We start from the raw sequence: 24,016 nt of genomic DNA, 5'->3' as shown, positions 1-24,016 counted from the left end.
GGACTACTTTTCATGAAATGGTGAAAATAAAAAATGGATGGACGGACAGACAGACAGAAGGATGGATAGATAGAGAGATGGACGGATGGATGGATAGACAGAGAGACGAATGGACACATTGATAGATAAACAGACAGACAGACAGACAGACAGACAGACTTTACATTACCCTAAATATTTCTGGGTAATCCAGCCTGGTGACAAGAATCAAACTTTTGGGTGAAAAAATTTGAGCTGGCTGGATCAAACCATTCTCCTCTTCCTCTTCCTCATCCCCATCTGCCTCCAGCGTCTTTGAGCCCTGAAATGAAAAAGAATCAAAAACATATATTTTTTTACGTTTGGGCTAAATAGAAATCCATGTGGCTGAGATACTCCTTGAGTGGGTGGACAAGTGTAGAGAAAGCACACGGGATAATACCTGGCCGTGATTCCGGAAGAATCAACATCTGGGTCAGATTCACTCATAATGTCTTTAAATTTAAACAGACTCTAATCAGATTTCTGAAATGAGGAGTTCCGTATTTTCTTTTTTTTCCAATGGAAACATTTTCATTTGATATTAACAAACTTTTTTGTGTTAAAGGCATAATAACACAATTTACTTTGCATTATCAAAAAGCAATCAAAATTATAACATTACAATATATTATATTCATTTACATTTTAACTGATTTAAAACACCATTTATGAAAACCAAGTAACATTCAAAGCGCATAATTTCAAGTTTGTACTTTCGTGACCAAAAGTAGTGCTGTCCGAGTTGGTGAGTTATTTAATGACAGAGTGGAAAAAGAACAGCAAAGAGTGAAGACTGAAAATCCAATGTCCTCAGAGGAGATGGACAGTGCGTCTGATGGGGGATTGCAGGGCTTTGTTTCTTAATCCTTTGTTATTCACCACTGATAAATATCTAGGTTGAGGAGTTGAGAGAGCATTGGAAAATAATGCATAAAGATCAAATGATTGCATGTTTTCAGAACCGCTGATAAAGCTGAGCTTATAGATAAGCTTAGTCTGTATAAAGTGACTGTCGCTCAGTATACAGGCTCAGTCCGGTTTCCTAAAAGAAACTGAAAACAGCACTGCACTTCAATACATCAAATGCGATAATGATCATGAGGTCAGCCGAGCAGCGCTGCCTTTTTTCAAAGAGCAAGAGAACGATAAGAGAAGCGAACCAAAGCGTGACAGCGTGTTGACAGAGTTAGTGTCGCAAAGGATGGAGAAAAGTTAAGATAGGCTTGCATGATGAATAAAGGAGTGACCCATGCTGGGTGTAATGAAACCACAAAAGGAACCTGGAGGTGCTGGTCTATTTATAGATCTTACTTTTGGAAATTGGCTAAATTTTGGGTTTGTTTTGTGCAAGGGTCTTGTCCCAAGGGCTGAAATGCTATTTAAATGAATCTAGGCTCACATTACAAGTCCTGCTTTAGTGTACGAGTTGAATTGGCTCCATGTGAGTATTTGGAAAAATTCAATTTCCTAAATAATCACATCCAAAGATGCAATCAGTGAAAAAAACAAATCATACACCATGTACAACCCAAACTGAGTTTATGGGACAACGGGAGGATTAAATCAATGATAAACTATCAATTTAAGCAAAAATGTAGTAGGTCAGAAACTACATACAAAAAAAAGTGTTCTTAGAAATGTACTTTTTTTGTATTTATGTTGGTTTCCTTTGGTTTAAAGGAAAACTCACATTTATGCTGAGAATCGCCTGTTCATAACCAGGGATTTTTATGCTGGAGCTGTAGTTGGATTTAGGATCACTAAAGCCAAAACCTAGCCTGGGAAAACCCAGACCACTCTCAGTTGTAACTGAGTAAGGGTCTGGCAAAGCTCCATAGACAATTCATTTCCACAGGGGCGTCACCAACGGACGTCAGATAGATCTAAAACCAATCAGAGCGATGAATGTCATGACGTATGCAGAGCGACGGAGAAACATCTCGAGACTCTCAGCAATTCTCTGTTTGTGTTAACGAAAATGACAATTTTAAATCGCTTGAAACAGACGAGATAGCTGATTCGAACGAGTGATGTTGTGATGTTCCACGGCGGCATCCATCTCTGTAATGTACAAAATCTGCGTCAGTCACCGTCTCTGCTCTGTCGTCATCGTGTAAAGCCCGCCCCAACGTTTCTGATTGGTGCCGCGATTTCGACGGATTGGAAATGGGTTTCAATGGGCTCTTTGCCAGACCCACTTGCAGAGCAAATCTAAATTTGCCGAAAGTGGTCTGGGTTTTCCCAGGCTAGACAAAACCATCATCAGCTCTTAAATCATTAAAATGATTATGAACATTAAAAGACTTCATCATTAAAGTCAAAACAACTTTTAACATAATAACAATATCGTTGTGCAACCAAGTGAAAACTATTAATAGTTTTTAGTTTTTGGGGAGTCACACCACATGACATTTTGTCATAAAAAGGTCAAATTACCAGATATTTTATATTAGATTGTAATCTATTTTTTTAATCGAAATTAAGCATACCCCATTTATCTAGTTTAACACCATTTAACACATTCATTTTGTCATCATTTGCTATATCCAGCAAAGTAAACCAGGTGATACACACAAAATATGCAAGATTTCTAAGGGAAATGTAGGTGTCTTTACAAAAAGGGACACTTGGAGACTCCAAAAGGACACCAAATAACCGTGATGCATAAACCTACAGTACACACATCCATTCAGAATTACTACACACAGCACAAATTAAAACATTATCCTGAATGTGTGTGGAAACAATGTGAATAAACTCAAATATGTCTTCACAATTTTTGTGGTGAAGGTTTGTGTGCATCAATATAACGGACTCACGTGTGCTTATGGTACAGCTCCTGTACATCCATACCTTGATTGCAATCTTCATCTATCAAAACGTAACTGGCAAGATGCTACCAGTACTTTGCTTTATCCAGCAGAGGAAAGTAGTTTGCGTATAATCTGGGCATACAGCGGTGGGATGTTTTATTGTTTCATTCAGTCTATATTTCAAACAACGCGATGCGTGAGGGCTCGCGCTCCTCAGAAAGAATCACAGAATATGACAGAGCTCATGTTTTAAGGTAAAACCCACACTGGAATAAATCATTTGTGAGTATGTATTCTCTCGGTCATCTCTGATAATAATCAGCCTGGGCTGCGTTTCCCAAAAGCAACTTTTTCCCAAAGTTGATGTAAAGAACACAGGTGGCAAAGGTCTCCATGATCAACTTGGGCTCACAATGCTTTTGGGAAACGCAGCCCTGGTTTTCTTTACATTAGCGCTGTTTTGTAAATTGTTTGAATGAATTCGCTTACTGTATAATTTGACTAAAACTTTCCCATAGTTTAGCTGCTTAAAATGATCTGATCGCAAACAGAGAAGTGAAATCAGGTTAAGGGGTTAGAAGAATAGAAATGTCCGCCAACCAGGTTACAGGTGCTTGTGCCACTGTAGATGCTCCGTGAGATAAACTCAAACTTCTAAGATCATCAAACTGTGAGAAGTAAATTACGTTAATAACGCAATTTCACATGCTTCAGTAATTTATTTGTGTTATATGCATTCAATTATTTTAGCGCGTTAAGGATTTTAAATGAATCACATGCGTTAACGTCGACAGCCCTAATATATATATGTATATATATTATAGCATTAATAATGACAAAAAGCAGACATCGTTATCATTCACCGATAAGGAGGAGAGGTTTTGCCTGCGTCACCTCCCACTGCTCACAATCTGCTTCTAATTGAGTCAGCGTCAGGCCTGCGAGCTCATAACGATACCTACCTCTCAAACCCTGCAGTCTAACCCCCCGCACTGGAGTCCATTTGATTTGCTCAGACAGTGAAAACATGCCACAAGATCCACCACATCTTATCAGTGGGAGCACAGGATTAAAATACCCTCACAGATGGGAAACACATTTCAAGCTTATTGGGAGGATTTGGTTCAATTATGAAGAAAAATACATTCCAAGGCTGCCTCTTCCAATCTGATAAAAGAAAAATATCTTTCAGTGTGTCATGATTTTTACATTAAGTGGGCTTAATGGTGTAGCTTTAGGAAAGTACGCAACACCTGAAATGCTTGGTCCGTCAGACATTGAACGCATTAAAAGAAGCCCATAAAAAGACAGAAATGGAATGGAGAGAATTGTGTACTTTCAATGACTTTACTCCAAGACTACCACATACAGTTCAGGGTGATTATACTCACCCCGAGAAAACTTAATGGATGCATAAAATGCGTTTGGACGGATTATACTGTAGCGTATAAGAGCCTTCGACATCTTCGCTAAGCTCCACACCTCTAGGTTACTTTTGTTAACTCAACAAGCTTTGCAAGCATCCAATAGGAACGAGCTAAAGATTCCTGTGAACATTTCAGTAAAATGGCTCATAAATGGTAAAACTTGATTGAATATTATTCTTATGTTGGCTAGATGTGACGGTTTACACCTGGTCACTTCAAACGTTTTCTCTGATCGGTTAGCTATCCCGCCGTGAAAAGACCAGGCCAAAATGCTTTCGAGTTTTAAATTTAAATCCAATCACTCAAAACACTTCAGGAGGTATAGTTTGAGACAAATTCCAAATAAAACTGGACAAGTGTAAATGCATCTGGTTGTTAAAACCACATATGTAAATTTTACTCCTCCCAAAATGTAACAAAAAATAAGCGTGAGAGCATATTATAGGCTATATGACATGTTATAGCCCGATATAACAGCACTCCTGCGCTGCAGATGAGTAGCTGAGTATCTCTTCAGCAAGCCGATGTGCAAACTGTCGCAAATGAAACTGAAAGTAAGTTGCAGATGCTCAACACACAATCATCTTCATTAAAAGTAGTTACTTAACAGTGTGATAAAAATGCTTTAGACTGCAAATCAGAATAAAGAAATGGGCATCTCGCAGTTGACTGGTCTCGACACATTTATTATTGTTTGGCGAATTTCTGTGGGCACAATCCAGTCATTTTAATAGGAATCCATGCGATTAGGAATTTCACTGCATTGACCAACAAAAAGCTGAATGGTTTGCATTTAGAGGCATGGATGAATAGTATGTGAAATTGGGATGCAGATATACACTCCATGGGTTAAGAGACCATCTAGCATCTATTCACATGAGGTAACGAAAACAGTCCCAGGAGACCTACAGCATAATGAGATAATGGGCTATCATGGTCACTATGTGAAAGAAGCCACCCTGCATTACGAACTTCTGGATAAGTGTATCAAAGAAAAACAGTGAGGAGACAATTGCAGACAGATTGAAAAGACCTTTCCGAAGACATTAAGGCAGTGAGGTTGCGATTAAGAATGATTCTTCAGTCTTAATGTGCCTGATGACACTGTGAAGTACTCTTCATGGGTGGTCTTCTCTCTTAATCTCCCACAAGGCTCAGTAGTTAAGGATGTAATATAAATAAAGAAGATTTACAGTCTCACTGAGAAAGAGAAAGACAGAAAGCGATAGAGAGACAGGGGACAGAGAGGAAGACAGCGCCAGCAAACAGCTGGGGGTCATCAAAGCTCAAAGACATGACGTGCTGAAGTTCCTGCCAAACAGTTTTGTAACCTTCTGGAACCACCAGCCTCTAAATACAAAGAATTCCTGCTTTTATTGACCGTTTAATTACACATTCTTTATCCTGTCATGAGTTTGTTTATTTGCACTCAAGTAAAGCAACAGGAAGTTAACAGTAAGTCAGCATGCTGGCATCCATGTACTGTAGATGCTTGTGGCAAACAGGCTGATTCATAGTGAATCTGCAAAGGAAACCATTAAACTTCTAAGCATTTAAACAGTAAGCAGTTTGCTTTACAAATGAATGTGATTCACAGCTTCGAAATGCTAAGTTTTGCTCATGATGACCACCACATCCTGAGTGTTGAATTAGGTTAATTACACAAAATGCCACATTGCCGGTACTAGGATGGTGCTCTCAATAGACGTGGAATGTGATCAACTGGTTTTCCTCATAATTACGCCATCATTTCCACAGGTAAAAAAAAAAGAAAAAAAAAAAGTGTCTTTGGTGACACTTTGAGGTGGCTGATAATTAAACTCTCAAAAAAGTAGTTCACTGGTGTTTACAAGAGTGATGCTTCCTGAGGAACAAGAGCCTGTGATTTAAAGCCGTAAAGCCAACCTTGAGCATCTTTTGAAGACATCACTACATTTTTATCCTAGAAAACAACAGCAGTGTTGCATTTGCCCACAGTGAAATAAACTTGAAGTGAGGAGCTTGACTAATGCACATAATGGCTTTCCTCGAAATCTCACCATCATCTTATGAAAAACCTTTTAGGCACTTAAGCACAGTAATCACGAATGTGGTAACATTTACTGACATGACACGCACAAAAAAGTGCAAAGCATTAATGAGAAATATAGCTGGAGGTAGCAATTACGGTAACAAGTAGGTTCTGTACCAAAAGTATGATGCAAAGAGTTAAATGACAACAAAGGTTGGACAATACACAACCATATGAGGGATTTGAACCTATAACCTTTGGGATATTAGACTAAACCTTTTCTTCTATCACCACCTTCAAACTGTTGGAAACATAACACGTTGAGAGACAACATAAAATTATAATGGCAAAAAAAAAGCTGATGATTCTTCAGGCAAATAGTAAAAGAATAACAATAACAGGCAAGAACAGCCCAAACATCTAACTCATAAATCTTACTCAAATTTGGTGACAATTGGACAAACATTGCAACATGAGTGGCAAGAAAAATTCATCAGGGGACTATTCACACTAACCCTTATCAATATGCATGCTTAGTTTTACAGCTTTCCTCCAAATGTATCTAGGTGCTTCCAGCCAGAGAAAATAGAAAAATAATAATAAGAACTCCAAGGTAAACAATACGCACCTTCAGCGCCTGGCCCCTAATAAAACCCAAAAGCACTTTTGGCTAAGAGTAGGGTTGAACAGCTGTCCTCATTAAAATCTATGTGTGCTATCAGAAAGATGATATGATGAATTACTTATACTGTTCTAACTTCTAGCATTCTGTAAAACCTGGTAAGCAGGATGCAATGTAATCAATGAAGGGTATACTTTATGCTCTTCAACACTTCAAATACAGCAACAATCAAAAGGGTCCAAGCAGGTGGAAAATGTCCCCAACTGGCAAATTTGGCAGAACAGAGGCAGTTGTTGACCAACCATTTACCACAAAACATGCTGAGATGTGTTGTTTTCTACAGCGAGGCCTGTAAGAAATACATATGTCTGATAAAATGTAATTGCTGCCAGCAATAATTTTTTGTTCATCTGTCCAACTGATATTGTAGTATGTTAGCACTTGTAGCGAAGAAAAGGCATGTCAAATTTTAACTTGCTTACCCAAACGTTTTTTACGAGATTCTCCTTGTTACAGACTCCCTCTAGGGGTGAAACTTGGCATGTGTCCTTCAAGCAACCTGGTATCCATGTGTAATTTATTAGGAAATTCAGAAAAAGTAGGTACATTAGTCGACATGTTTCTGCCAAACAACTGATGAACCTGGATAACATAATTTACAGAAATGGCATGCTTATATAGACTTACACTCTGCTATACGTCTGGGGGCAGTCGTGGCCTAATGGTTAGAGTCAGACTGGTAACCCGAAGGTTGCGGGTTCGATTCTACTGGCAGGAAATTACAGAGTGCCCTTGAAAAGGCACCTAACCACCAATTGCTCCCCGGGCGCCACAGTGAATGGCTGCCCACTGCTCCGGGTGAGTGTGTCCACGTTTTGCAGTGTTCACTACTAACTGCCCCTAATGTGTGTGCACTAACTCGGAAGGGTTACATGCAGAGGGGACAAATTCCGAATATGGGTTCACGTCATGTCAAAATGTAATTTAAAAAAAATAAGTTCTCTATTTACCCCAGAGGTGGATAAATCCGAGATAGGCTTCAGTGCTCTTCTTTACCAGAGCACCTAATCTTCAATAGCTTGAGGCTGTCTTCCACGCTGCATCAGTTTGCCACATTAGAGAGGAAAGCCCTGGCAATTAAAGATTAATCCCATATTTTTGCCCTGATTTACAGTCTGGACAAGTCGACACTAGTTGTCAAAAGTCGGAGCTAGTCTGCAGATTTGAGTTGAGAGATTTCATAGAAAATCACGTAGTGTATCAATTTACACTGTACTGACAGATGGCGACCAAAGCAGACAATCCCCAGATTACAGTTCATCACTTCTCAGACATTCCATCCACGATGTGACAAATGCTGACCAAACACGTTCAAATAGCGTCCAACTGGCAACAGGGGTGACACACTGATCCGACAAAGTGTTTATTGGCTTTGGTCGGTCTCTATCAGTGCAGTAATTAGCATTATAATGGACACAGACTCCGATTTTTGTAGCTTCGTACTATGCTTCCATCTAGTCGTAGAATAATCGAACACTTTTGATATTTTGAGTCGATTTTAGAATGTTTGCATTTGCCTTGCGTCTCCTGGCAACAAGGTGCATGTCTTTGTGTGAATTTGTTGTGTCCGGAACCTCAGTCGTTCAGTATATGTATGGAGCCCACTTTTTCTCTGTAACCAATTATAAAGTCGGCAAGTGTATGCCTAGTGTTTTAAAATCTGTTCAGATTTGAAAAGTTGTGTAGTGTCTTCCAGCCTTAAATTGTGCTAGTACCTGATTGACCCTTATTACCAATCCTGCACCAGTACAGTAGACTACTTCAGTCAAGGATACAAATTTATAGAGGATGCGTGGTTCCTTGCACTCAAGGACTTTCACTTTATGCTGAAACTTCTCAGCACAGAAATATAATAATAATTAACTCTCAACATTTTTTCTCTCACAATGTGGGAAAACTGATCATCTTCTACAGGAGCTAGTTTAGTTTAGTTTCATGAGGGGCTGAGGTTGGAACCCTGGTGGGCACTGGGCAAAAGTCAGGAATTACAGCTGCATTCTTTACATAGCTGTCCTCCAACCGCAGCCCCTTGGGGTTCTCTTACAGCGCTTCTTTCTCTCTCCTCTCTGGACACTGAACTTTAAGATGAAGCAGCAAAATATTGTCCATCCTGGTCGCAGCTGCCATCACTGAAAGGTTCTCCGACTGGTTGTCTTTATCCTTAAAAATACTGACTTTCTCACCTCAATCAACTTTAAAATATTTTGAAAGTACTCTTTGTCACCCGTCGACAGATTACTCTAAATTGTAATGTAGAAACATGCATTTTCTGTAAAACTGCTTTGAAACGATATGTATTTATAAAAAATATGACCTTAATCTCACCTGTAGGTTGACCTCTGCCTCAAAGAAGGTCAGACAGGAGCAGTAGTGTCGTTCTGATTCTATGTCTGTAAGCACCACTGTAAAGAATGTCGGGGGTTTCCTCTCACGAGACAGCCTCCATCCACCAGGCTGGCAGAACTGTAAAAGCACCAAAACAAACAAACACTGTTAGACTTCACTCAACACAAGAGTCTGACATTTCCAGAACATCTAGTCCACACAAAAGCAACCAGTAAATGATGGTTACCATAAGAGATGACATCGTTTGCACAGAGAAGCTGACAGGAATTGAAATTGGGGTTGTTGAAAATCATTTCAAACACCTTTCAATGTTTTGACAGGGATTACTGGAATGCAGTATGAGGCTGTTAAGGTACGTCAGTGTGCAAATTGGCTAGTGTGTGATCATATGCAGGATGTGCCACTTCAGATAGTACATCCTCTCATCAGAAGGCAGGAAATGACACTGAGTGCCTCAGTGCCCTTCCAAAAGCCCCTCCATATCCATTCTGTTACACAGAAAATCCCAATAAATAAATCTGGATAATATCCGAGCAGACTAATTGTAGAGTGCCCAAACAGATTTACAGATCAGTCCTGTTGCTGAATCCATGCTGCTGCAAATGCTGTGCTACAACAAAATAAATAATTCTACATAAATTGTAAGTTTGCAGTCCGTGTTGAATGTGATGCAATAAAAAGACAGAATACTAAAATTGAAAGCTTTTGAATTGGATCAAGGTATCAATTTACAAAAATATGTATTTCTGCACATCACAACTATCGAGTGACTGATGTAAAATTTCAGAAGCACGGTCAAACATTACAGCAGTGGTTCCCAATCCTTTTACTATAGAACCACCAACACTGCACATTTTGGGTGTCTCTTATATAGCACACATATTTGAGGTCTTAGAGAAGGGGTGTCCATCCTTTCTCCTGAAGGTCCACTGTCCTGCTGAGTTCAGCTCCGACCCCAATTGAACACACCTGAACCAGCTACTCAAGGTCTCACTAAGCATACAGTACTAGAAACTTCCAGACTGGTAGGTTGAGGCAAGTTGGAGCTAAACTCTGCAGGACAGTGGACCTCCAGGACCGAGTTTGGACACCTGTCAGAGTCTTTACTAATGAGCTGATGAGTTAAATCAGGTGTGTTTGATTAGGAAGATAGAAAGTTCTCCAGGACGAGGATTGGAAACCACTGCAGTAGAGCATGTCACTGGCAATGCAAAGGTCATGGGTTCGATTTCCAAGAACTGATAAAATGCAATGAAAGCCACTTTAGATTAAAAAAGTCTGCCAAAAGCTTTAATATAAATGTAAGTGCAGGCAATTAATAGATGCTTCTGAAAGACTATCCTGGCAGGCGGTAAAGAGATAAGAGAGAACAAGTCTAAGTACATCTGCTGTGTTAGTGCTCGAGTTGTCAAACTGGCTTGACAGGCACAGTGAGTTTGGATCACAAATGGCAGCCTGGCAGGTGAGAGAGGAGGAAGAACAGGAGAAGGACAAATCAAAGAAAGTCAGGGATGAAGATGAAAGAGAATTGGGAAACTACTGCATACTGCACAAAGACAACTTTTGACTTACGTAGATGCAAAAGTGATAAGGTGAGTGGGTGGAAACATGATGAAGAGTGATGGGAGAAGGAACAAGAGCGAGAGGAACAGCAAAAATGAAAGACAGAGCGATATGTAGTGTGTTGGATTGACCTCGGGGCTTGAACCAGGATGTTAGCATCCCGCTGCAGCCACAATAGAAGGCAGGAAATCTGGAACGCTGGCAGGCAAAGACGGAAGAGTGGGATGCTCCTTTCCCTTGTCAGATTGGGAAAGATTCCAGGAAAATTACAGGAAAATATGAAAATATTCAAAGTATGCGATAAATTCCCAGCCAAATCCAGATAAACAAATAATATGAGTGCATACATGGGATTTCTATCTATGGGTTCAAAATGTGGGACAGCAGTGCCACAAAGACCCAAAATGAACTTTAGACAGGTAAGATGCTGTAATTTGACACAAATGACAATGTACAACCTAGTGAACATACTGTTCTTCTATTCCTCACAGCTTAATTTTAATTTGCCTTAAATTTAATATGACACGGTCTATAATTGTGGAGACGATGTTGTATATTATTATATTATTACATCAATCCCTCTTGGTCCCGAGGCTGTTATTATTCCAGTGGCCCGAGGTTCTTAGCTAAAGAGGCTGGGGTCTGGCATTGATTCAAATACTACAAAACCCAAGCCTCAGTCTGAAGTGTTTTGCACGTGCTTGATTTAGTTCACAAGACAGAACATCCAGACAGACAACAACTGTTTCGGTCTGATCAACTGGACTGCAATCTTATTTTTACTGTAAATATTAGCTTAAGTTTAACATTTAAGGTCACTGAAGTAGTTCAGGAAGAAGGCTAGGATTGGTGGGGAGCTCTAGGACAAGATGTTCCACACAGCTAGAAAATAAACTCATGCTACAATGTGTTACAACGATCAGTTATTGGATTCTGTTATCTGCTGACAATCATCAAAAATGAAACATTGTGGAGCCTAAATAAGGGATCGAGGTAGCAAGGGATTGGTTCTTTAACCATGCCTGTGATAAGAGGTATTTGTACTTAATATCAGTTTGGAGCACTAGGTCAAAATCTAGACAATTAACAATTCATGTTTCAATTCATATTAGTCATTCCAGTTCTTGATTTGAAATAACTCAAAATAAGTTCAGGAATCAGGCTGGTTGCACTAGCCTATATATTTCTGATTCACTAAAAGGAACCAGCTTAGTAATTTGTTCGGGAATCAAATTATTATTCCTTTAAAGGTGAAATGTGTAATTTTTAGCGGCATCTAGTAGTGAGGTTGCGAATTGAAGACAACCAACAGAAGTTACGGTGGCCGACAGGAAAAGATGTCGTTGTCTGAGACAGTAGAGAGTAGCCAGTTAAGCAATGTGGTTTCTTTACAAAGATAAATTAAGAAATAAGGTTGACTTTATTATTCAGTAAAACAATATGTTATTGCGAATATTATTGTTACTTGTTTGCACGAAGAATATCATAGTGACGAAACGCGTTTGTCCGTTTAGGGCTACTGTAGAAACATGTCGGTGCATTTGAATGTAAAGGGACCCGCGGTGTATGTAGATAGGAATGGCTCATTCTAAGCTAATAACAACATAAAGGTTCATTAAGTAAGGTCTTAATACACCACTGTAGTGATATTGCATTTCTGTCAACAGATCCTCCTAAATATTACACAATGCACCTTTAAGTCATGATGTTTTCAAAATAACTTGGCTGCGTAGACCTACATCTCCATCTTTTGACATTTGCACTGACAACAAGTTGAAATTTCCCACTTCCAACCTCAAACTGTTCAACTTGGAATTCTCCTACCTCTACTTGAAAATAACCAATTTGATGTCACTTGAGTCACCGCCATCTTGGAAATTAAATCAAATGACTGTATTCGAGGTTGATCCAGTGGTTATTTTCAAGTTTGCAGTTGCAGCATTAATAATACATCATACAAAAATAATCATGGCTGTACTTCGAAACGTGAGTGAAAGAAGTCTAAAGTTGGACCTATCTGAACTTTAAGCGTCACATTACTATGCTTCACCTGCTGACAAGACGTTAGCTTGCCGCTTCGCTCCGATGGAGAAAGTTGACACGAGTCACATGAACGAGTTCTTCAAACTTGAGCTTGCACATTTGCAACCGTAAAACAGCTGAGTAATATCCCAGAGAACACAGACCCTTTCCTTAAATTAGCTCTCAGTCAAGTGACAATGGCACTCCGTCGTGTTCTACCAGTCATGATGTCAGGGGGCTTTCAATTACACAGCTGGCCTTGTCAGCGAAAGTTCCTCATCATGTGAGAAACGAGTGGCATGTCCACTCCGCAAACAAGACACAAGATCTGCAGCTTGACCTGCTAAGAATCAGTTCGGTGGCTAAAAGCATGGAGGACAGAACAACCATATTAGATCCTCGTCTGCCTTGTGCTGTGTTCCGTTACTTGCATCTCTGTTTAACGACAGCCATAAAAGGCAGAGGACTGCTGCCCTAGTTAGAGGACAAAGCTAGAGCCGCCACTATGATTGCTCTGGGTTGTGTAACAGTACATAAGCTGTAACAGCAGAAACTTATTTCCTTAAACTGAATTGATTTCAATGGGCTACTAAGTTAAAGTCCCCCCTGTGGTGAAAATCAAGCTTTTAATGGTGTTTATTTGTCTATGTGGTGTTTTTAATATGCTTTAAGAAAAACCATGTGCAAATTCATGTCAACACCATTGCTCTCCTTGAGTATTTTCTCCTTAAAACTGCAGTGAATCAAAGACAGTCTCAAAAACGTGGTTTGAAATCACTAGTGTTTCTGACGTCACAAACTACATTGTAACCAATCAGGTCAACGTCTGATCGTCAATGAGTGGATCTCTGAGCTGGTGTGAGTGAGTGGAGGTGGGGCTAATTTGCATATTCATAGAACCGTATATATTAAATCAGGGAAGGGTGCAGAGTTACATTTAAGCTATTTTAAGGCATGGAGAAAATTTTTCCAAGGAAAAAAAATGTAAATATGTAATTTTGGTGATCAAAAATTAGTTTAAAGGGATACAATTATTGACTACAGGGGGACTTTAAGACTATACAATTTATCAAATATTGAAGACTCAAAACTGAAAAAAATTTGGCAAGCAATTTCAAAAGCCAAATCATGGTTGCCGCAACTGCTCTACTGAGTGCCATTCCAGTAGGTGTCAGATTCTTCATCCTCTTCAGACATTTTAATGGCAATGGGCCAACCACAATTCAGGACTGGTGTGTAAAACATTGGATGGCACACAGGAGAGCAATAGAGCGGTCAACCCAGAAGTTAGCATCAACCTGGTTCCCTCGACAAAAACCCAACCGGATTTTTCTATTGGCTTTTGAATTATAGCAGGTAATAATGCAAATTATAAAAATGTGAAAATATGTTTAAAAACAAATACAATCGGTAGAAGTAAAATCTAAAAGTAGGCTATAAACAAACTACACCACGGTTACATGACTTCAGCATCAACATCACTAGGCGCTTTCAGTTTTTTTTTTTTTTTAAGTTCCCCCTGCAAATTCAAGTTAGATTAGCTAGAATGGCAAGAGCGCGTTATAAACAGAATGAGGCTGTGAAAGTAGAATAGTAAGTTTTTTTTTTTTTTTTTTTTTTTTTTTATTTTTTTTTTATTTATTTTTTTTATTGAATTTTAATAATAACAAAACATTTTACACACAAGAACAAGAGTACATATAACCATACATGTCAGGGGTAGAGAAGAAATGAAAATAAAAATAAATAAATAAAAATAAATAATAAATAGGCTACTGAAAGATTTTTTACAAAAAAAGCTTGTACTTGTCAAACAGCTGTTTAGTTTTCATAGCTTTCAGGTTTTTACTTTTGGAAATAGTTTCTAAATATATCTTAACATCAATTTTAAAATGTTCAAAATTTGGTATTTTTCCATTCCATTTGACCTTATGAATGTAGTAACGGGAAATTATAACAATTAAATCAAAAATAAACAAAATGTTTTTTTCACCCTCAAATGAAAAACATTTTAACATTACATCAATTTCTTCAAAGTTAATAGGAGTCATAACTTTACTTTGCAAGTACTTACTAAGTTCTTTCCAAAACTTTTGGGTCTTGGGACATTCCCAAAATAAATGCTTAATAGTCTCAGGGGTGGTTTTACAAAAAGCACAAATATCTTCAATGTTCACTTTAAAACGTTGTACCACAAGTGATTTAACTGGGTAAACTCGATGGAAAATTTTATATGAAACCTCTTTTACTTTGTTTGTAATGCAATACTTGTGAGGTGTCATCCAAACTTTACTCCACTCAATATGTTTCTTAAATAAAGAATTCCAGTGAATAGTAACACCAAGTATACATTTAGATTGAAGAAGGGACCGCAAAAAAATATTATTACATCCAGAACTTGTGAAATCCTTACCCTGCAATTTAATACAAGAAGTAAATTCTTCTACTGTTGTTTGTAGAGAACAATTATTATGACCTTCCAATAATCTCAAAATTGCCTTGGGAATTGCATGTAAAACCAAAAAATATTGGACAGGATCAACTGAAAAGTTATATGTATGAACAAACTCATTATAATTGTATAAGACACCATCACTTTTTATCAACTGTTTAACCCAAATAATTCCCTTTACGAACCAATTTTCAAAAAAAATTGATTTGTTTCTAATCCTTATACATCTGTTGTTCCAAATGGTACATTTATGAGGGGAAAAATTATGACTATACATTAGAGTCCATGAAAGTAAAGCTTGTTTGTGGAAACTTGCAAGTTTAACGGGTATTTTGTTAACATCATAATCACATTTTAGTATAAATTCTATACCACCTACTTTTTGAAAGATATAATTAGGTACCGTATACCATATACTTTGTTTATTCTTTAAATAATTTTGAAGCCATTTTATTTTAAATATCGTATTAGAGGTCTTAAAATCCAAAACATTCAATCCTCCATTAATTTTTGATCTACAAATATTTTCTTTTTTAATATAATGTGATTTGTTCTTCCAAATAAATTTAAAGAGTTTAGTGTCTATACTTTTAATTAGTGAGGGGGGTACCTCTAACACTTGAGCATTATAAACCAACCTGGATAAACCTTCAGCTTTAACCAATAACACACGACCAGTTATAGAGATATCTCTCATCAGCCAAGAATTCAATTTCTTTTCAAATGTTTGAATTATAGGAGTAAAATTTAGCTCATTCCTAACTTCCTGATTTTTTGATATCTTAATACCTAAATATTTGACAACTTCTTTTACGGGAATATTGCATATTGTGGTAAAGTCACATGCACCTAGAGCCATAAGTTCACATTTATTAATATTCAGGGAAAGACCAGATACAGATGAAAATAACTGCAAACACTTTATTGCTTTTTCAATTTCAGTATAATCTCTTAAGAAAAGAGTAGTGTCATCCGCTAATTGTGTGCATTTAATTTCTGTATCTTCTATTTTGATACCACGAAAATTGTCCTTCTTAATATGAATGGCCATGATTTGTGTAACCAACAAAAAAAGCAATGGACTAATCGGACAGCCCTGTCGAATTCCCCTTTTAATTTCGAATCTATGAGAAGTTCCATATGCCAATTTTACAGAGCTATTAATTTTATTATATAGGGTTCTAATTACTTTTTGAAATTTGTTCCCAAAACCGAAAAATGTAAGCGTTTTAAAAATAAAGTCATGTTCAATTGTATCAAAGGCCTTGTAAAAATCGACAAACAGAATAAAACTATTTTCATTAATAATTTCGTTATAATCTATAAGATCTAATACAAGTCTAATATTATTACAAATATGTCTACCTTTTATAAAACCTGACTGCCCCTCATCAATAATAAGTTCTAATCCTAATTTTAACCTTTCAGCAAATATGGAAGCAATAATTTTACTATCATTATTTATTAATGTAATAGTTCGCCAATTATCTAGTGACGATAGGTCTTTATCAGGCTTTGGAATTAATGATATTAGACCTTGTGTCATGGAGGGTGGCAAAGCTTCCTGATCAATAGACTCTTTAAAGACCATTAACAGAAATTCGGTTAGATCATCTTGAAATGTTTTAAAAAACTCAGCAGTTAAGCCATCATTACCCGGGGACTTGTTTAATTTAAGTTTTTTTATAGCTGTTTTTATCTCTAAAGTGGATACTTCGCTATCACAAAGAGCTTTAAAATCTTCATCAATACAAGTTATGTTTTGTTTAAGGGGCTTTAAAAAATCCTCTATTTTGTCTGCAGAACATGCATTGCTGGAATATAATTTACCATAAAAATCAGATACATATTTTGAAATAATAATAGAGTCCTGTGTTTCATGGCCATTAATATTAAGCTTTCTAATGGATGTATATTCTCCATTCCTTTTCTCCAAATTATAAAAGTATCTGGAATTAGTTTCTCCTTCCTCCAACCAACGTCTTCGTGATCTAACAAATGAACCTTTTGCCTTGATTATATATAATTTATCTAACTCAGCCTGCAAATTCGTTAACAAATTAGAGTTCCCATCACTGTCATTATTAGTAATGTTACAAATAGCTTCAATAATTTCCTCTTCCTTTAATCTATTAGATTTGGCAACTTCTTTGCCTTTATTAATTGTACTAATTCTAATCTGAAACTTCATGAGCTCCCAATTTTTACAGTATAAATTCGTTCGTTTAGCTTCATTCCAATATGTTTGTATTATTTTCTTAATTTCATGTTGAAAACTTTCAATTTCTAATAATCTATTATTAAACTTCCAATAAGTCTTAGAACTTTTATATGATGTTTCGTTATTCATTTTAATGAGAAGATAAATAATTTTGTGATCAGACAATATTGATGGTTCAATTGATACTCTGTTTGTATTTTGTTCTAATGAATTAGAAATTAACCAAAAATCGATTCTTGACTGTTTAGATTTATCCCTATTACTCCACGTGTACTCTTTCAAATGTGGGTATTTATATCTCCATATATCAATTAACCCTACATTTTCACAAAATATTGATAGCTCTGAATTATTTGTAGCTGGTTTAATTGGAATAGGAATTCTATCCATCCTAACATCTAGGACAGTATTGAAGTCCCCACCTAGAATAATTTCAATATCATGAAATCTTTTCCTTATTTTGTTTATCTCATTTTCAATTTCAGAGAACAAATCAACATTATATTTTTTTATATTTGAGGCATATACAGTACCTAACAAAAACATTTTACCATCAATGGATACCGTTAGAATTATCCATCTACCTCCATTGTGGACTTTGCTATTAACTATTTTCCCTTTAAATGAACCCTTTAAAATTGCAACTCCTGCTGAGTGATTACTTCCAAAAGAATGCCAGATTTCGCTGCCCCACTGAGACTTCCAAAAATTCACATCTGAAGAACAAGCATGAGTCTCTTGTAAAAAATAAAAATCTACATTAAATCTCTTGCAATACAAAAAAACAGCCTTTCGTTTAGTTAAATCTCGAATACCCCTCACATTGAAAGAACAAAAAGATAAAGACATGAACTTTTAATGAACACAACTACAGAAGAAAGAAAGAAAGAAAAACTCTTAGAAGCTTAGGTATATGTAACTCAAAAGGGTGCACATTCCTTATTCGTTTATAATTTTACATGGGAAATTCTTTTTTTTTTTTTTTTTTTTTTTTTTTTTCTCATTCCCCCTCGATCATTCTTATTCACAAATCCTCAATTGAAATATTAGGTCAGTGACCAACAAAACCAAACCTTTATTTGGGGAAAATTTCAACGCCATCATCAAAGGCTCTGCTCCCCACAAAATAAGCTTTACGACCTTTCTCTCTGGCATCTTTCACCATGGGCCACAGGACTTTTCGTCTCTCCACATCCAGCGCCGTCAAATCTTCTGTAAACCGTAAACGCTGTGCTTGAAGGAATTCACAGTTCTTCGCTCTTTTCCAGAGTAGATCCCGAGTAGACCTGTTCGTGAACTGAATTATCGTCGCTCTTGGGCCTCTTCCCTGTTCTTTCCGACCCAGTCTATGAACAATGTCCACATCAACCTGGCATCTCTCCTTTAACTCCAGAGCAACTGAACCGCAAATTCCAATCACCTGATGCTTGAGATTTTCATCCGTTTTCTCGGGAACACCGTGGAGCCTCAGATTCCATCTTCTTCGATATCTTTCTGCTTCATTAACTTTTCGTTCAAGCTCAGCAACTTTCTGCTCGTGCGATTTAGTGAGTTCTTTCACCACTTTCATTTCATCTTTCAAGTCTTTAACTTCATTCAGCGCGAAGTCAATTGACTTTTTCAAGGTTCCAATGCTGAGCGTATTTTCCCGAATCAGATTCTCCAGGTGCCCCGAACTCTCATTAATTTTTCTGGATAAGAGATTTACAATATTATCTTGCATCTCAAGAAGCGACGGTTCGTCTTTCTTTTTTTTGGAACAAGGTTTTTCTGGCGTATCTGGCAGTGGTACATGCAGACTATCTTTCACGATGGAGTACGACGAGTGATCTGCCATCTCAATCTCACTGCTTATCCCTTCTTCTTGACTTTTCCTGGCCTCCACCGATCGTTTAATGGCACCATCAGAGCTCTTAACAGCACTCGGCTTCATTTTGTGAGAGGAGATCAATATCCAAGAATTGAGGGGGAATGATTTCAAAATCTATCCTCTATAGTAATCCAACTTAAAATACATGCAGCATAGTCTATAAAATTGCGTAAATGAATTTCTCCCTTCACGGATATTTGGAATAAAACACCCCAAGGCTTTCGCAGCTAAGAAATAACATCCACCATGGCCGCCATCTTGCCGCGCCCCCTCATAGAATAGTAAGTAGATGAGTTTATCTGTTTGGCTGATAACGTTTAATGTCTCTGGCAACCTCTGTAGTCCCATTAAGCCACTTGTAAGCAACTGCCTTTTTCAAGACAAGTAAAAGCTTCAAAAATCAGTAGAATGTATTACTGATATATTTTACGTCATGATCATTTTGAACTTGTGTTAACCACAGACCTAATTTTAAGCCTTTTAACTGAAAAACCATTTGAAAAATCCATTGACTTAAAGACGATGGAACTAAAAATGCTCGTTTCCAGGTTTTGGCCTACAAAAAGATGTCATAGCTGCAGCACAAGAATGCAGCCACCACAAATTTACTGTGTTTGATTTTCACTGAATCCAATCAAAGCACTCAGAAAATGACCAAATAAGCTGCATGGGCTTTTGATTGGGACTTTTGACATGACCCGTGATTGGGGGTGTCAGCAAAACCAGATACCTAACCAGATATTCATTACAATTATTTCCTTGTGTTGTGGAGAAGAAAGAAAGTCAAATGGGTTTGGAACAACATAAGTAAATGATGACTGATTTAACTGGTTTTCATCTCTAGAATTTAGCCAAAACACAAAAAAAGTATTTTAAGACATAATTGAGCCTTTGCGTTGGGAGCATATTGATGCCTAAAAAAAGCTGTCCAAGTATGCAGTGTGTGAGGAAAAGAGAGAGGGTGTGTTTTCATAAGGTGTGAGAATATAGATTATAAATGGAATAGACACTTATTGGCCCATCACAACCTTCTCGCCTAGGTGGACAACAGCTGAAAATCTCACAGGAAGAAGAACAATAACACTGGGGAAAGAGGTGTCAGCACTGGTCACCCTCTGTCAACACTATATAGTTTTATCAGAACGGCCAGCAGCTAATGCTAAATCCAAATACGGGACAGTCTATTTCTGTCAGCCACAGACCAAGGGTAGGAAATGCTCAGCTGAGCCAAGATGGAGACCCCATTCTTCTGTCTGAATGTGTTGAGCTGAAGGAAACCTGGAATAACCTGTGATGAAAACACTTCCTGAGAACATCTTCAGGGTCAAAGGAGTAGAAGAAAAAAAAAAAAGCGTTTTGATGGACCTAACCCATCATAACATGTGCTGCTAACAGATCTAAATTACCCACAAAACATGCAGTTTTCACATTACCAATACGACTTTGTTCTAAATTCAGCTATGGTCAGGATGTTTCATATGGTCAGTTATGCAATACCGCACATATGGTTCACTTTAGGGACAGATATTTTTAGTTAGTCAATGGGGATGCTTATAATTTACCAGAGTGGGTGGAGGGGGAGTAATGTGGAGACATTAAAAATGCCAAACGAGCAACATATTGACAGCATCGTAATTTTATGACTTGTACTTTATTGAGCTGATGACAATTCAAGCATGTCAGAAATGCAGAGGAAAAGGCAAACGGCATGTCCTCGATCTGGTGAGAGCATAACGTGTCATTTACTTCAGCCGCACATGAGTAGCTCATACAGCTGGATCAGTCGTGCTCTTCGCTAGTCCACTCCTCTGGGGAGATTTCCTCACTTGAGATGAATTTCCTTTTTTAAAACAGTATAAATTGAAAACACACTGACATTTGAACGGGTGAATTTTAGCCTGAAAACTTTCGATCCTAACACAAACATGCAGCAGTCCTCAGAGAGTTCAGTGATGTTTCACTCTAAACATTTTGCTTTCAGTTTGTATTCCCAAAACAGCAGTGGGGGAAACACTTTAGACATCCTTGGAACTTCCCAGCATTGCCCGGAATACAGCAATGAATTTTACTCGTGTGTAAAAAAAAAAAAGGGTAGGACAGGTGGTAGCACGTTCTTTACAAATACAAAAGGTCAGCTAAGGTCTATTGCGATGTTAACAACTACTTTTTTTTGTCTTACTTTCACACATAAGCATATGCAGTTTTGCCCTGTTTGTGGAGCTAAACCTCAACTACACTGTTTTAATAGCTGGGAAATAATTGAACTAAAATACATTCTATACGGTATCTGAGAAAATCTTTAGTGGTGCTTGCACTATCACAATGTGCACATTGCAATGTGGATGTTGCTATGCGGTTGCTTTATGGTTGCTGTGGTGCCCAGTGTTTTTAGCATGTTGCTATGTAGTTGTTGTGTTCTAAGTGAGAAAAGCTCATCCCAATGTCTCTGAAATTCTTCTCAAAACATGGCTTGGGTCCATTGTTCAAAGCAAGACAAATCTGTCTGATCACTTACAAAAAGTAACAACATATCCCTATGCAACAGGCTGCTTGATTTGAGGTGTTATTCATTCATATGCACCAGGGTTGCCAGGTTTGTGTAACAAAAGCAGTCCAATTGCCATTCAAAACCTGCCCAATCATGGCTAAAACTAGCCCAATCGCATTCCAGTTGGATTCCCCAGTAAAAATCGTGTTCCAGGGGGTAGAAAAAAAAAAAACACGGCAACAGTGTAAAAATGGCACAATTCCGCAGGAAAACCCGGACTTGGCAAAACTGTTATGCACTGTTGTTTAATAGAGTAAGGGGTTTGTACACATCCCTAAAACCAGGCTCAAACTACAGGAGTTTTTAAATCTTAACCGATTTTGAAATCTGGTTGCATCACGCACATAAGGAGAATCCCTACAAGTGATTGCAAACACTACAAGATTTGAAAATCGTGGAGCATCACACACAACAAGATAAGTCCCCACCGGTGAAAATCAAGCTTTAAATGTTATTTATATGTCTATGTGGTGTTTTTAATATGCTTTATTGAGACAAACCATGTGCAAATTCATAAGTTAGCACCATTACAGAGTATTTTTTCTTTAAAGGGGTCATGACATGGTTTTTTTTATTTTATTATTATGTTCCCTTAGGTGCAAATATAGTATTACTATAGTTTTTTTTACAAAAAACTTTTAAAATGTAGTGATTTATTACCTTTTCCCACCCTGTTTCTCATCCTCTGATTCAAACAGTCTGTTTTGGGGGTGTTTCCCCTTTAAGAGTTCAGTGTTAACGCCCACTGTTATGATTGGCTAACGTCAGTGCCTATGCATCAATTATTAACGCCCCCAGCCAGAACATTTGCGGATTCGGCGTATTTAAAAAGTAGTTTAAAGTTTTAAACACATTACTTACAGTTTGCGTCGTCGTTGTTGAGCCCAGAATAGTCGGCACGGACTTATCTTTGAGCAACAGTTTTCTGGCAAAGCCAGCATCATTTTGGGATTTGTTCTCAAAACAGTCATCCTTCAAATGTATAGAACAAACGCTTAAACTACCACTGCCGTGACTGAGACGTCCGCAAAAAATAAAGTGCATCCATTTTTCCCTGACGACTGGATCTTTCGCAGCGTATTCAAAGATGTTGTTTGTCCACAGCCAGGAACAGCACATCTGCGGCATCGTAATTTCCCTGTACACAGACCCACTCGCTGTCCGTCGACTGAACACTTGTGAGGCGCGCAGCGCGCGGGCGCGACAATGATACGAAATGAGCGTAGTTGTCTTGCGCTTAAAGCGTAGCTGTCTTGTGCATGGAGGCGGTCATATGCAAACGCTGGTACGTCACTTCGTACCGTGACGTCACTTCTTACCATGGATCCAGAACGAGCTGTATTTAGAGCTTGATTAAATAAATTATTAGTTTATAATGGGGAGGACGTCTTAAGCTATGAAACTTGCAGGACGTTTTAATGGTACAAAGACCTCTTATATACCAAAAGATCAAGGCAAATTTGGTTTCTCATGTCATGACCCCTTTAAAACTGCAGTGAACCAAAGACTGTCTCAAAAACGCGGTTTGAAATCACTTGTGTTTCTGACGTCACAAACTACCTTGTAGCCAATCAGGTCAACATGTGATCGTCAACGTGTGGATCTCTGAGCTGGTGCGAGTGAGTGGAGATGGTGCTAATTTGCATATTCATAGAACCGCGTATACTAAATTAGGCAAGGGTGTAGAGTTACATTCAAGCTATTTTAAGGCATGAGAAAAAAAATCAAGGAAAAACTGTTTAATATGTATTTTTGGTGATCAAAGATGAGTTTTAAGGGATACAATTATTGACTACAGGGGAACTTTAAGATTGTCATGCCAGATTTAATACCTCACGAGATCTCAAGGAGAAGTGGATACAAAATGGATACTGTGTCGAGGCAACCTTCTGTGGAAATTATATGAGACGACATTATAAAGACAGTCGTGTTGTTGCCACATTTCGACCAGCCGTTCCTTCAACTCACTTGTCCACCAGACCCGTACAGCTGCTTGTTGTTTTGCGGTCGCCATTGCAAAGTTCTGTCACATCCGTCTCC

The 24,016-nt window shown here is 37.9% G+C and overlaps 1 protein-coding gene across 3 annotated transcripts in view; it reads right to left on the bottom strand.

The window, feature by feature from the left end:
• sbf2 (SET binding factor 2) overlaps positions 1 to 24,016 on the bottom strand; it is a 133,539-nt gene that overhangs the window by 84,483 nt on the left and 25,040 nt on the right. For all 3 annotated transcript variants that reach the window (XM_079604907.1, XM_079604908.1, XM_079604909.1), the window contains exons 3-4: positions 9,280 to 9,417; positions 170 to 301 (exon numbers count right to left, since the gene is read on the bottom strand). In XM_079604907.1, coding sequence (XP_079461033.1) covers positions 170 to 301; positions 9,280 to 9,417 — 270 coding nt within the window. The remainder of the gene's footprint in view (positions 1 to 169; positions 302 to 9,279; positions 9,418 to 24,016) is intronic.

This window comes from Phoxinus phoxinus (assembly GCF_949152265.1).
Source record: "Phoxinus phoxinus genome assembly, chromosome: 2".
NCBI classification, from domain to species: Eukaryota; Metazoa; Chordata; class Actinopteri; order Cypriniformes; family Leuciscidae; genus Phoxinus; species Phoxinus phoxinus.
Note: the sequence above shows the minus strand (reverse complement) of the source record. Positions and strands in the feature narration are given on the sequence as shown.